The 14089-nt window shown below is 36.8% G+C and overlaps 1 protein-coding gene across 2 annotated transcripts in view; it reads left to right on the top strand.

Annotated features, from left to right (window-relative positions):
- Positions 1 to 14089, top strand: part of TBC1D15 (TBC1 domain family member 15) — a 70978-nt gene that overhangs the window by 40005 nt on the left and 16884 nt on the right. For both annotated transcript variants that reach the window (XM_007195008.2, XM_007195007.2), the window contains 4 exons: positions 18 to 215; positions 1348 to 1476; positions 2463 to 2566; positions 3509 to 3603. In XM_007195008.2, coding sequence (XP_007195070.1) covers positions 18 to 215; positions 1348 to 1476; positions 2463 to 2566; positions 3509 to 3603 — 526 coding nt within the window. The remainder of the gene's footprint in view (positions 1 to 17; positions 216 to 1347; positions 1477 to 2462; positions 2567 to 3508; positions 3604 to 14089) is intronic.

Raw genomic sequence — 14089 nt, 5'->3', positions numbered from 1 at the left:
TTCTTTCTACTGCATAGAAGATTAAAAAGGACCCTTATACAGCCACTATGGTAGGATTTTCCAAAGTCACAAACTACATTTTTGATAGTTTAAGAGGCAGTGATCCTTCTGCACATCAACGACCACCTACAGAGATGGCAGATTTTCTTAGTGATGCTATTCCAGGTTTAAAGATAAATCAGCAAGAAGAACCAGGATTTGAAGTCATCACAAGAGTGAGTGGAGTTTATATTAATATAGCTCTTGTATTTTAGCAGGAGAAATGCTTTTTAAAGTGTACTGAATGTTATAGAAATAGTGTACTGAATGTACTGAAAAGTGTATTGAATGTTATAGAAACATTCAGTACTGAATGTTATAGAAATAGAAACTCAATTTTGGTCATACCTGCCTCTTTCTCACAATCCTTTATAACTTTTGCTCACTAATATATCTAACAACTAATGCTTGTCCTGCCACCAAATTCCTGGTTTCTTCTTCATCAACTACTACTTACACTTCTCTGTTCATCATTGCTGGATCTCTTTTCTTTGATTACCTTTTGATAATAATGAACAGGTTGTTTGTTTCATTGAGTGTATAGCAGTGAGTAAATAGTAAGCCTTGCATGTTGCCCCTAGTTCTGTTCCTAATTTTTGTTTTCTCAGACACTCTGCACAGGCAGCTAGTCAGGACACTACTCGTGGGCTTTTATTCTTATGTGAATCTTTTCTTTTTTGAGTAAGATGGATTTTGGCCTTGAATTATGGCAAATCTTTATATATGCTCAACAAGACTTGAATTTGCTACAATTCTAGGCTGCACATAGTTAGAACATTATAAAATATCTAAATTGTAGTACTTAATTAAAGGGCTTATATTGCAAATGGCATTTTAAAATTACCAACATCTGTTAATTGAATGAAAACCTGTAGAAAATGCCAAGTAGAGCTAATGGATCATGAATCAATTCTGAGAGCTACAAATTTTAGTTTGGAAGAAAAGCTAATTTTAAATATGATTAATGGAATAATACTCTTTTTTAATAATATAGCATACTATTTAGTGTGAAGGGTCTGTTTTAGAATTTACATGTTGAATGTTCTGTACTTATGTAATTGAAACCCAAAACAACAAATGTTTTTTTGTTTCTGAATTTATAACCCAGTTATTTGTGTATTTAGTAGGAGGGCAAAATGTATGGAATGCTATTGCAGTTTATAAACTAAACATTGGAAACTAAGGGAAAATATTAGAAATGTTAGAACTTATGTCTGAGTAATAGTATTTTAGTTTTAGTTTCTATATACCTTGATTTCATTTCACTTGTTAAAGGTGTACTCTTTATTGCTTATCTTTTTATTTTAGATTGATTTGGGCGAACGACCTGTTGTTCAAAGGAGAGAGCCAGTATCATTGGAAGAATGGACTAAGAACATTGATTCTGAAGGAAGAATTTTAAATGTAGATAATATGAAGCAGATGATATTTAGAGGGGTAATTACTTTAGTATTTTAAACTGTTGGTATTCAAGTTGTCGTTTTCTTTTGGGAGGTGGGAGAGATGAACTCCTTTTTGATGAGTGTTGCCTTAAAATCCCTGTAGGACAGAGTGAGGTGTTTGTGATGTCCCTGAGGGTTGGGTTGGAGGGATATACCATTAAGCCTATGGAAAGGTATTCTTTCTTACTTGAAGTTCTGTGGGTTATATGAAGGAAGCATTTGTGTTCCTCAGTGGTAGTTGCCTTATCTAGTAAGGATTGGGTTTAGAAAAACTAATCAGTTCCACTGTCTGCTATACAGTCTACTGTCCACTCTTCATTGTTTACGCTTTCTGGCAGCTGCTTACATCTTCAGAATCTAGAAGTCAAAAACAAGGTAGTTTTTACTGAATTGAGTTATTTTTATGTACAGGCGTACCTCGGAGGTATTGTGGGTTCGGTTACAGACTACTGCAGTAAAGTGAATATTGCAGATAAGCGAGTCACTCACATTTTTTGATTTCCCAGTGCATATGAAAATTATGTTTGCACTATACTGTATTAAGTCGATTAAGTGTGCAATAGCGTCATGTCTAAGAAAACAGCATATGTACTTTAATTAAAAAAATACAAAGCAAAAATAAATAATAACAATGACATCAAAGGTCACTGATCACAGATCACCATATCAAATACGATAGTAAAGAAAAAGTTTGAAATATTGCGAGAATTACCAAACTGTGACGTGGAGACATGAAGTGAGCAAACGCTGTTATAAAAGTGGCACTGGTAGACTTGTTTGGCACAGGGTTGTCACAAACCTTCAATTTAATAAAACATGCAGTACCTGAGAAGTGCAGTAAAGCCAAGTGCAATAAAATGACGTATGCCTATATAAAACTATCTCTTAAATAGTAGTTTTTCTGTTTATGTGCAAGTTTTGTGAACTTAAAGTATTGCATTCATTTTTTACAAATGTGTTTAATATGCATGTTTTCTTCAGGGACTTAGTCATGTGTTGAGAAAACAAGCATGGAAATTTCTTCTGGGTTATTTTCCTTGGGACAGTACCAAAGAGGAAAGAACTCAATTACAAAAACAAAAAATGTAAGTAATGGTCTTTTGTGTGCTCATTAAAGAAATCCAAGTAACTCACCCATATAAAGTGGAATAGACTAGGGTAGGGGAACATATTTTTATTTTCATCTTTTTAATTTAAATATTGTGAGCACTGTAGTTAATTTCAAACCAGAAACACTTATTAGAGGGACTTCATTGCAGTTACATTAGTGAATATGTAGAATGATGGTAAAAAAATTCTAGTCCCCTTGTATAAACATTTTAAGCATACAAAGATATTGATTTTTAAATATATCTCATTTATCTTGATTCATTTTTACAATTTATTATGAAATTATAAAAATGGCTCATAAGTGTATTTGCTATTTAGGTTAATTACCTTTAAATTATTTTCCTGGTGCTCTTATAACATAAACTGGCCTTTTTTGACTTGAAAAGAAACACAGACCAACTTCCCAGGTGTACTTATTCCCAGTTTGTCAGTCTAACCTTTTATTTAAAGCTCACTTTCAATCATTATGTGTATATTCAAACTCAGACAGTCCTTTCTCTTTTCAACATGTTTGCCAGTCCTTCTAAGACATTTTCACATCAACAAGTTTCTGTAGTAATCTGGTTGGAAAATGGTACTCTTATGTCACATTGAAAAAAAAAAAAATCTCATAGGTTTGTATTTGTAATTATTCGGAAACTTTAGTGGCTAAAGTATTTAACGACTGGAATAATTTTAGGTCTGATATTAAGGACTGAAGTAAATGTTTCCTTAAAATCATACCTAAACTATTCTAGTAGTTTAAATAAAGTTTATGACATGTATAAGATTTTATTTTTCCTTTGATCATAACTTTAAACATTTCATTATCATATTTATAAATTTACATCTCACTAGCACCATAAATGCTTTGATACATTAAATTTGTTTTTTAGGTGTTCAAATAACCTTTTTTGGTATAAAATTGTTTTCTATAGTGATGAATACTTCAGAATGAAACTACAGTGGAAATCTGTCAGCGAGGAACAGGAGAAGAGAAATTCGAGGTTAAGAGATTATAGAAGTCTTATTGGTAATTTTTTCTTAATTTTGAAAATGCGTGAGAGGGTTGCATGGAAGTGTTGATAAGATTTAAGAAATGCAGGTATATACTACAGAGTTAGGGCCCAAATGAAAAATCAGAGGCTTGTGGCAAAGATTCTTACTGCGAAAATACCTAGAACCTCCTAGGGCAGCCTTCAGAATGTGATTTGGGCACTCTTTCTAGCTGCAAAGCCTCTATCTGGCTCTCTAGCCCTCCAAGAAAGCTGACATTGTTGTGAACTTGGGCCAGATAATAAAGGTTATAAAACTTTCTCTCAGAGAGGAGGAGATCAGGATGGTGGAGTAGAGGACACAGAACTCACCTTCCCCCTCAAACACATCAAAAATCATCTACATGTGGAACAGTTCTCACTTAAAACTAACTGGAGACTGGCAAAAAGACTCCTGTACAGTAAGAAAGATAACACACGATATTGAGTGGGAAGGAAAGAGAAGTGATGAGGTTGGGACCTGTGTCCCTGGGAGGGCACTCAGAGGAAAAGGGAGATTACATGGGTGGAGAGCCTCCTTGGGGAATGAGTGGTCTGAGCCACATATTGGGCACCCCAGTCCTGGGGTCCAGCAGAGGGAAGACGAGCCCTCTTGGCTGGTTGGAGGGCTGTGAGACTAACAGGAGGGCTGTGGGAAGCCTGGACTCTGCTCTTGAGGAATGTGCACATGCTTGCTTGCTCCTGAGGCAGGGTGGAGGGGGTGGATTGAAGACTGTACAAGTGGCTGGTTGGTTTCCTGTGACCGCCCCAATGCACACCCTGGCTTGAGCTAAGCAAACACCCCAGCCCCGCTTGGGAGATCGGCTGTGAGACACAGAAGCAGCTCAGACGTGAAGCAGCATATGAGCAGGGTGGGGGCAGCCATTACTGGCACTTACACAGGCGGAACATCAGAAGCAGTGTGAATGTCTGACCCTTGCTGGACCACCGTAGCCCATGCCCCTACACACTCGGAATGCCCACACCAGCCCTTCCTGTTCCAGCACTGTCCCCGGTGGAGGAGATACGTGGGGGTGCACACTGAGAGGGAAGGAAGCGAGCTTGGACCTGGCCCTGTCCCTAAAGGGAGGTGACAGCCACCAAGCAGAGGCGAAGCCCCAGGTCACACCTGGCTCTGGCCCTAGGCCCTTTGTCTCCAACCACACCTCCTACCAAGGTGATAGCTACCAGCATGCTCTCAGGAAAGATGTGACCCGTGTTCAAGTCAAATCCAGCTCTTCCCTCCAAAGCCACTGGGCACATGCTAACTGTATGGGGGTTCTCCCACATAATGACACCCTTAAACGGTTTCTCTATGAAATTAGGCGAAAGTTAAGCAAAATGAGAAAACACAGGAATTTGTCTCAGTCGAAAGAGTAAGAGAAAACCCCTGAAAATACTCATGAAATAGAAATAAACAATTTACCAGATAAAGAATTCAAAGCATTAGTAATAAGAATGCTAACTGGGGCTTCCCTGGTGGCTCAGTGGTTGAGAATCTGCCTGCCAATGCAGGGGACACGGGTTCGAGCCCTGGTCTGGGAAGATCCCACATGCCGCGGAGCAACTGGGCCCGTGAGCCACAACTACTGAGCCTGTGCATCTGGAGCCTGTGTTCTGCAACAAGAGAGGCCGCGATAGAGGCCCGCGCACTGCGATGAAGAGTGGCCCCCGCTTGCCGCAACTAGAGAAAGCCCTCACACAGAAACGAAGACCCAACACAGCCAAAAATAAATAAATAAAATAAAGAATTATAAACAACAACAAAAAAAAAGTAAAGAAAAACCTCATGGTGCACTCATTTAAAAAAAAAAAAAAAAAGAATGCTTACTGAAGTAAGGAAAGTAATAGATGAACATAGTGAGAATTTTAAGACAGAACTAGAAAATATAAAAAAAGAATCAGAACTGAAGAATACAGTGACTGAAATGAAAAACACCCTAGCAGAATTAATAGCAGACTGGCTGATATAGAAGAACACATAAGTGGTCTGGAAGATAGGATAATGGAAATCATCCAATCAGAACAGCAAAAAGAAAAACAAATTTAAAAAATGAGCACAATTTAAGGGACCACTGGGACAACATGAAGTATACCAACATTTGCATTATGGGGGTCCCAGAAGGAGGAGAGAGCGAGAAGGGGTTGAAAATGTATGACATTTTTTCACAGAACTAGAACAAATAATCCTAAAATTAATGTGGAACTACAGAAGACCCCAAAATGCCAAAGCAATCTTGAGAAAAAAGAATAAAGCTGGAGGTATTATACTCTCTGACTTCAGACTATACTGCAAAGCTACAGTTATTGAAACAGCATGGTACTGGCACAGAAACCGACACATAGATCAGTGGAACAGTATAGAGAGCCCAGAAACAAACCCATGCTCTTATGGTCAGTTAATCTACAACGAAGGAGGTAAGAATATACAATGGAGAAAAGACAGTCTCTTCAATAAATGGTTCTGGGAAAACTGGAGAGCTACGTATAAAACAATGAGATTAGAACATTTCCTCACAGCATATACAAGAATAAACTCAAAATGGATTAAATACCTAAATGTAAGGTGTGAAATCATAAAAATTCCTAGAAGAGAACATAGGCAGAGTACTCTTTGACATAAATTGTAGCAGTATTTTTTTGAATCTGTCTCCTAAGGCAAAGGAAACTAAAGCAAAAATAAACAAGTGGGACCTAATTAAACTTGAAAGCTTTTGCACAGCAAAGGAAACCATTGACAAAATGAAAAGACAACCTACTGAATGGGAGAAAATATTTGTAAATGATGGGATTGATAAGTGGTTAATATCCAAAATATATAAACAGCTCAAAAAAACCAGACAACCAATTAAAAAATGGGCAGAAGACCTGAGTAGACATTTTTCCAAAGAAGACATACAGATGGCCAACAGGCACGTGAAAAGATGCTCAACATTGCTAACCATTAGAGAAATGCAAATCAAAGCCACAGTGTGATACTACCTCATACCTGACAGAAAGGCTATCATCAAAAAGACCACAAATAACAAATGTTGGTGAGGATGTGGAGAAAAGGGAACCGTTGTACACTGTTGGTGGGAATGTAAATTGGTGCAGCCACTATGGAAAACAGTATGGAGGTCCCTCAAAAAACTGAAAATAGAATTACCGTATGATCCAGCAATTCCACTTCTGGATATATATCTGAAGAAAATGAAAACACTAATTTGAAAAGATACATGCACCCCAATGTTCATAGCAGCATTATTTACAATTGCCAAGATATGGAAGCAACCTAAGTGTCCATCAACAACAAATGAATTGGTAAAGATGTGGTATGCGCGCACACGCGCGCGCACGCACACACACACACACACACACAGCGGAATATTACTCAGCTATAAAAAAGAATGAAATTCTCCCATTTGCAACGAAGTGAATGGACCTAGGGAGTATTACGCTTGGTGAAATAAGTCAGATGGAGAAAGACGAATACTCTTATCAATTATATATGGAATATAAAAAAATACAATGAACAAATGTGTGTGACAAAACAGAAACAGACTAAGAGATATAGAAAACAAACTAGTGGTTATCAGTGGGGAGAAGGAAGAGAGGTGGGCCAAGATAGGGGTAGGAATTAAGAGACACAAACTACCATGTATAAAATAGATAAGCAACAAGGATATATTGTACAGCACAGAGAAATACAGCTGTTATTTTGTAGTAACTTTAAATGGAGTGTAATACATAAAAATTTTATCACTATGTTATGTTATATACCTGAAACTAATGTGATATTGTAAATCAACTATACTTCAGTTAAAAAAAAAGAAATCAGAATGGAAAGTACATTAAAATGTGTGTTTAATATTCTTGGTCGTTCTCTTCCAATAAGAATGTGAGTTCAGTCAGTATAAATACTGATATATTTCATTTTGAGTTCCAAAACATGAATTAAAAAAGAAGTGTTTAACTTTACTTGTTAATTTTCATTAAGAAATTATTGTTATTCCTCATTACAGAAACACCTTGTGTTTATTACAGAAAAATTAGAAACTATAGATGAGCAAAAAGAAGAAAATAAAAATTTTGTTTCTGTCATTCAAAGATAACAACTGTGTTTAAGAGGCTTTGGTTTATATCCCTCCAGACCTTCTCTTAATATGCATATATTTTATTTTTAATTAAATAAATGATTCCAGATAGTAGATTTTTTATCAGTATTTAAGAATTGAGTAACTATTTACCTGGGAATATCTATTCTCTAAAAAAGAGATACTTGATAGAATTTTACTTTAAAAGAATTAGACTTATTTCTAAATAATTACTGGGTTGTCTGGCTCTTATGATAAAGGCCAGGTTGGCATAAGTTATTGAAGGTATGCATAATTACTGCTGTATATGTCTACCTGATAACCTCCATTAAACAGATAAGAAAATTGAAGCATTGAGAGCATAAATGACTCGTCCAAGTCACATGGTTAATAAGGGCAGTACCCAGTATTAATGCTGTTAAGTATTTTACATAGCCTCCATATAATTTTAGGATAGTTTTTGATAGTAGTGGAACTTATTTGTAAAATTCTTATGCTGTATTTGGTTTTGTGTATCTATAGCTTTATAAATAAAGATAGAGGGATGTTTTTATCACCACGGTCATCACCACCATCCTATGGAAGAAAAAAATTCTGTAAATCGTAGTTAGAAATCCTAACATAACAGTGATTTGGCAGCTTTTGTGTAGACATAAAGACAAATTTCAATTTTCAGTCGAAAAATAACTTTTTTTCCTGAAAAATAAATTAGACCAGAATAAACTATGTCCTTCCTCTGGTTAAGACAAAAGGTTGGGGATCTTGAGGCATGGGGTTATCTGAAGTTTCCAACTGAAGCCTCCTGTTATTTTCTGTTTCAGTAGGGAAAATGATAATGGACTGTTTCTTCCTGCTTGGAAGTATTGGGACTGAAAGAGATCTTAGAGATAAACTAATCCAGTATTTTAAGCCTTTTCCTTCCACATGCCATACTCTTCCCTTTTTGTCAAGCAACAGCAGTGATGACTCTGATCTTCTCAATCTTTCTTGTGTCCTATTTTCACTGTTTCCATGAGATTGGAAGAAAAATTTAGATGTTTTATATGCCCATTATATAATTTGAATTGAGACAAAATTTAGTCCAATTTTCTCATTTTTAGCAGATAATAAACTTGAAGCTCAGAAAAGGTTAGTAAATTGTCTTAAGTCATCTATCTAGTTAGTTCCATAGCATAGACTCCTTCATAATCAGATCTAATTATTAAGTGGCCTTTCAACTATACTGTGCTTTCTACTAATAGAAGTATATATACATTCATTTTAAAACATTTTTTTCCTGTAATATTTTTTCCCAAAAGTATTCTTCAGGAAAAATTACCAAAAGCTTTTTGTTTCCGGTTTTTTTGTTTGTTTTGGTGTAAATTCTCTGTATTGAAAAAAAATACACAGATAAGCTGTAGGCCTTGTGGATCATGCCAAGAAGTTGACTGTCAAGTATGAAGAGGAACTATCGGAGTATTTTAAATAAGATCATTATATTTTAAAGTCATTTTTTCTGCTCTGTGGAAATTAGATTGAATCAAGGTAAGAGTAGGAACAGGGAGACCAATTAGTAGGAATGACTCCAAAGCAAGAGATGGTGGTGGTGGAGATGTAGAGAAGTAGATGGATTCAAGTTATATTTTGGTGATAAAATTGATAAGACTTTCTGATGTATTAAATGTGGGTTATGAAGGGGAAAGAGAAATCAGGGATGGGACTACATTTCTTGGCTTGAGAAAGTGGTCATTTGGTGGTGCTACTTACTGAGACGCCTGAGGTATAGTGAAATTGAATTAGATGTTATATATATATATCTTAAGGTGAGATATACAAATGGAATGTCAAGTGGCTAGTTGAATAATCTGGAGTAGTCTGGGTAGGATATATAAATTTGGGTATTATCAATATAAACATCCATGGGAATAGATGATGTCACCTAGGGGAAAAAGAGGTAGATAAGAAGGCCCAGGAATCCAAGTCTTCAGAGCACTGTTTCCTAACTTTGGCTGCATGTTAGAATCACGAGGGGTCTTTTTGGAAATCACATTGATTATTTTAATCATATGTTCATTCATTTAATAAATATTTACTTAGTGCATATTATATACGAGGCTCTCCTTTAGGCACTGGGAATTCATCAGTGAACAAAACAGACAAAATTCTTGTGGGGAAGAGCAGACAGTAAACAAGATAAGTAACATATGTGGTATATTAGTGATAAGTGCTAAATAAGAAAAATAAGGCAGGGAGGATGTTTAGGAAATTTAATGTGTGATGTTGCAGGTTTAACTTGGGTGACGAGAGAAGGCTTTTACTGAGGATGTTATATTTGAGTAGAAACTTGAAAAGGGGAATGAGTGAGCCATGCAGATATCTAGGTGATGGGCATTCCAAGCAGAAAGGAACAACACGTGTTAGACTTATTTACATTACATTCCAGGGTCTCTGCATGTTTGAAGTACAGCTGGGAGGTGTGGCTGGAGTGAGTTGGTGTAGAGTATAGAAACTGATGAGGTCAGAGAAGAAACAGTGGAGGAATAGGTACAGATCACATAGAGCCTTGTAGTGTATTGTAAAGACTCGAACTTTTACTATGAGAGAGATGGGAAGCCAATGGAAGATTTTGAGCAGAAGAGTAACCTAATCTGACTTGTTTTTAGCAAATCACTCTGGCTACTATATGGAGAATAGCTCTGGGGGGCAAGGTGAAAGTAGAAAGACCATTTGAGGCTATTGCTGTAATTTAGATGAGAGATGATGGTTGCTTGAGCCAGGTGGCTAGCGCTTGAGTGAAATTTGAATAGAGACTTAAAGAAGCAGAGGGTGTATGCTCTACCACTATCTGGGTGAAGGACATTTTGGGCAGAGGGGAACAGCATGGTCTAGACTTGTTTCTGCTTTAGGACTTCCACATGTTAGAAGAAGAGCAAGGAGACCGGTGTGGCTAGAGTGGAGTGAGTCAGGGTGGGGGGTGGAGTGAGTGGGTGGGAGATCTCAGTGTTGGTTTCTTCATGTATTTTGGAGGTTTAACAGATACATCAGTGTCAGACAAGAGAAGCAAATACTCAAGAATGACAGAGTTTTTAAGGTGAGCAACTGAAGGTATAGAGTTGCTGTTTTTTATTAAGACAGGGAAAACTATGAGAAGCAAGTTTGGAGGGGAATATTTGGAGTTTAGTTTTGGACATATTAAGTTTGAGAAAGCCTATTGAATGTCCTTAAGAGTAGGAAGTGGATATATAGGGCTGGAATTCAGAGGACAGCTAGGGGCTGGGGATAGAAATTTAGAGGTTATCAACATATAGATGGTAGGAGACTAGATGAAATTGCCAAGGGAGCGAGTGCATTTAGAAAAGAAGAGGTCTGATAACTTGAGCCCTGAGGCACTTTAACTTACAAGTAGGGACAATTAGGAAAAGAGACTGAGAAAAGAACCAGAGAAAAAGGAGAGAAAACATGAGAGTTTGTCCTGAAGTCAAGTGAAGAAAGTATTTCAAGAAGGAGTGACTGGGATGTCAAGTAAAATGAAAACTCGGATTGACTGTTGAACAGAGTAATAAGGAGATCACTGAAGATTTTGATTAAAAAGGAGTTTTGGTGGAGTGGTGGATGTGACAGCCTGACTGGAGTGAATTCAAGAGGGAATGGGAGTAGAGGACATGGAGACAATGTATACAGCTCTTTGAAGAAGTTTTGCTGTAAACAGTCGGGGAGAAAATGGGGCGGCAGTTAGAGGGAAAAGTGAGGTTAAGAAAGGTTTTTATGATGATGAGAGAAACAATGGTATGGTTGAATGCTGGGTGGGAATGGTCCAGTAGGAGGAAAAACTTGTGAAACTAGAAAAGGAGGCAAGAATTAACTAGAGCAGTGTCCTTGAGTAGCCAGTAGGGCTTGGATTTCATGCACAAGAGGAGGTATTTGATTGTAGCCACAATCATGGAAGCTCATGTATAATGATAGGAGAGAAGGGAGACTTTGGGTACAAGTGCAGTTATGTGGTTAAAATAGTGGGAATCTGTGGAAGTTCTCTTTGGATAACTTCTGTTTTCTCAGAAATAGGAAGCAAGATCCTCAGAGCTAAGGTGTGGGAGAAGATAACATGTTGGAGGCTTGAGGAGAGAGGAGAAGATGTAAAACAGCTATATGAAAAGAGAGAGGAAATGCTGAGGGAAATAGAGCGTGATTGCCAGGCAGCATTAAGGATCCACTTGAGGTTGGTGATAGTGAATATAAAATGGATCAGTCAGCATGGTTGTACTTTTCTTCAGTCTTTTTTAGCTACATCAAGTTAGATAGAGAGTTGGATTTAATGAAGACCTTTTAAAAAAAATTCCAGTGCTCATTTTCTTTCTAGGAATAGTTTCTAGAAATATTACTTCCCTTATATCATTTTAAAATTTTTTAAATTTATTTTATTTATTTATTTTTGGCTGCGTTGGGTCTTTGTTGCTGTGCGTGGGCTTTTCTCTGGTTGCAGCGAGCAGGGTCTACTCTTCATTGCGGTGCGCGGGCTTCTCAGTGCGGTGGCTTCCCTAGTTGCGGAGCACAGGCTGTAGGCGCACAGGTTTCAATAGTTGTGGCTCCCTGGTTCTAGAGCGCAGGCTCAGTAGTTGTGGCGCACAGGCTTAGTTGCTCCACGGCATGTGGAATCTTCCTGGACCAGGGATCGAACCCGTGTCCCCTGCATTAGCAGGCAGATTCTTAACCACTGCGCCACCAGGGAAGTCCCTTTATATCATTGTTAATACCTTTTTGTTTTCTGCCTGGCATGTCAGTACTAAATAACTATACAAGAGGAAAGAGAGACAGATAGTTCATGAGGGCACAAATAACTTTTTACTGTGTTTAAAACACCTATTAAGGAAGATATTCTATATTGGCATTATGACTATGTAAACTGTGCTTGAGTTAATAAAAAATAACTTACCATGTACCTCTATCAACTATGATATGAGAATGAAACATTTTGGTGTTTTTAAATAAAATTTGACATTTATAGCATGATTTTTTTTGGTATTGCTTTTCCTTGTTTGAAAAATGTATTCACAGTTCTAAAGATATATGCTATATTTATATTTATTAAGCTATTTTAAGATAGCTTAACATAAAGCTAGAATATTGTCCTGCTGATTTTTAAAATGCCCGTATAGAATCTAAACTCATGTCACGTTAGATTCTGCTTTGTTGTAAAATACCTCCTCATCTCTTCACAGCAATTATTGAGAATGTTTTCAGATTATTCAACTTAATGGGGGGAGAGGACAGTTATAACTTTTAAACAAAATTGATTATAGAGTAAATTAATCACTTTAAATTTCTTTAAATTATTTTTTCGTAGTTTACTGAAGGATTGAAGTTTGGGGAATGCCTTTTTAGTTGTAAGGTCTTTCACAACAAGATGCATCTAGCAGGTATCAGTGTTTGTTAATTGAATTGTCAGTACAACTTGAGATACACTCCTGGTGATGTTTCTAAAACTGTTTTTAATGTCTTAAAATCATTTCCAGAAAAATGTGGATTTTCTATTTTTTCAAAATTAAAATAGATTGCTTATTTTATATGTAAACTATTTATTTATTTATTTATTTAATATGTAAACTGAATAATGTATATATGAGAATGAAGAAGTAATTTGTCCTAAAGATGATTATGGAACATGACAAAGAAGTTGACAGTACTTCTCATAATGAATGAAGCAATTATGAATGAAACAAATCTCTTTGATTACACTTGATTGCATTGTAACTTTTTTCATTACTGTTTTCAAATACTACTGCCTATCACATGTATTCATGACTGGCATTTTTTTTTTTTTATAAATTTATTTTATTTATTTATTTTTGGCTACTTTGGGTCTTCGTTGCTGTACGGGCGTTCTCTAGTTGCAGTGAGCGGGGGCTACTCTTTGATGCAGTGCGCGGGCTTCTCATTGCGGTGGCTTCTCTTGTTGCAGAGCACAGGCTCTAGGCGCTCAGGCTTCAGTAGTTGTGGCTCGCGGGCTCTAGAGTGCAGGCTCAATAGTTGTGGCGCACGGGCTTTGTTGCTCCGTGGCATGTGGGATCTTCCTGGACCAGGGCTCAAACCCATGTCTCCAACCCATGTCTCCTGGACTGGCAGGTAGATTCCTAACCACTGGGCCACCAGGGAAGCCCATGACTGGCATTTTTATTGCTAACTAATGTGAACTATTACTTGGTGTTGGTTTTAATTAATTGAATGTATTTCCTGCTATTCAATTAAAAGATTTCTATGTTTAGATAAAAATTGAAAAATATTTTAAAATATACCCAAGAGGAGGTTGACTGGCTTTGGAAAAAAATTCCAAAATGTTACTTTATTGCATATCTGAAATGGAATTTGATGAATTTTTTCATTTTAAAAGCTTGACAAGAGAGTAAGATTAGTAACAAGAAAAATAACTCTGTAC

This window comes from Balaenoptera acutorostrata, chromosome 11 (assembly GCF_949987535.1).
Source record: "Balaenoptera acutorostrata chromosome 11, mBalAcu1.1, whole genome shotgun sequence".
NCBI lineage: Eukaryota > Metazoa > Chordata > Mammalia > Artiodactyla > Balaenopteridae > Balaenoptera > Balaenoptera acutorostrata.
Note: the sequence above shows the minus strand (reverse complement) of the source record. Positions and strands in the feature narration are given on the sequence as shown.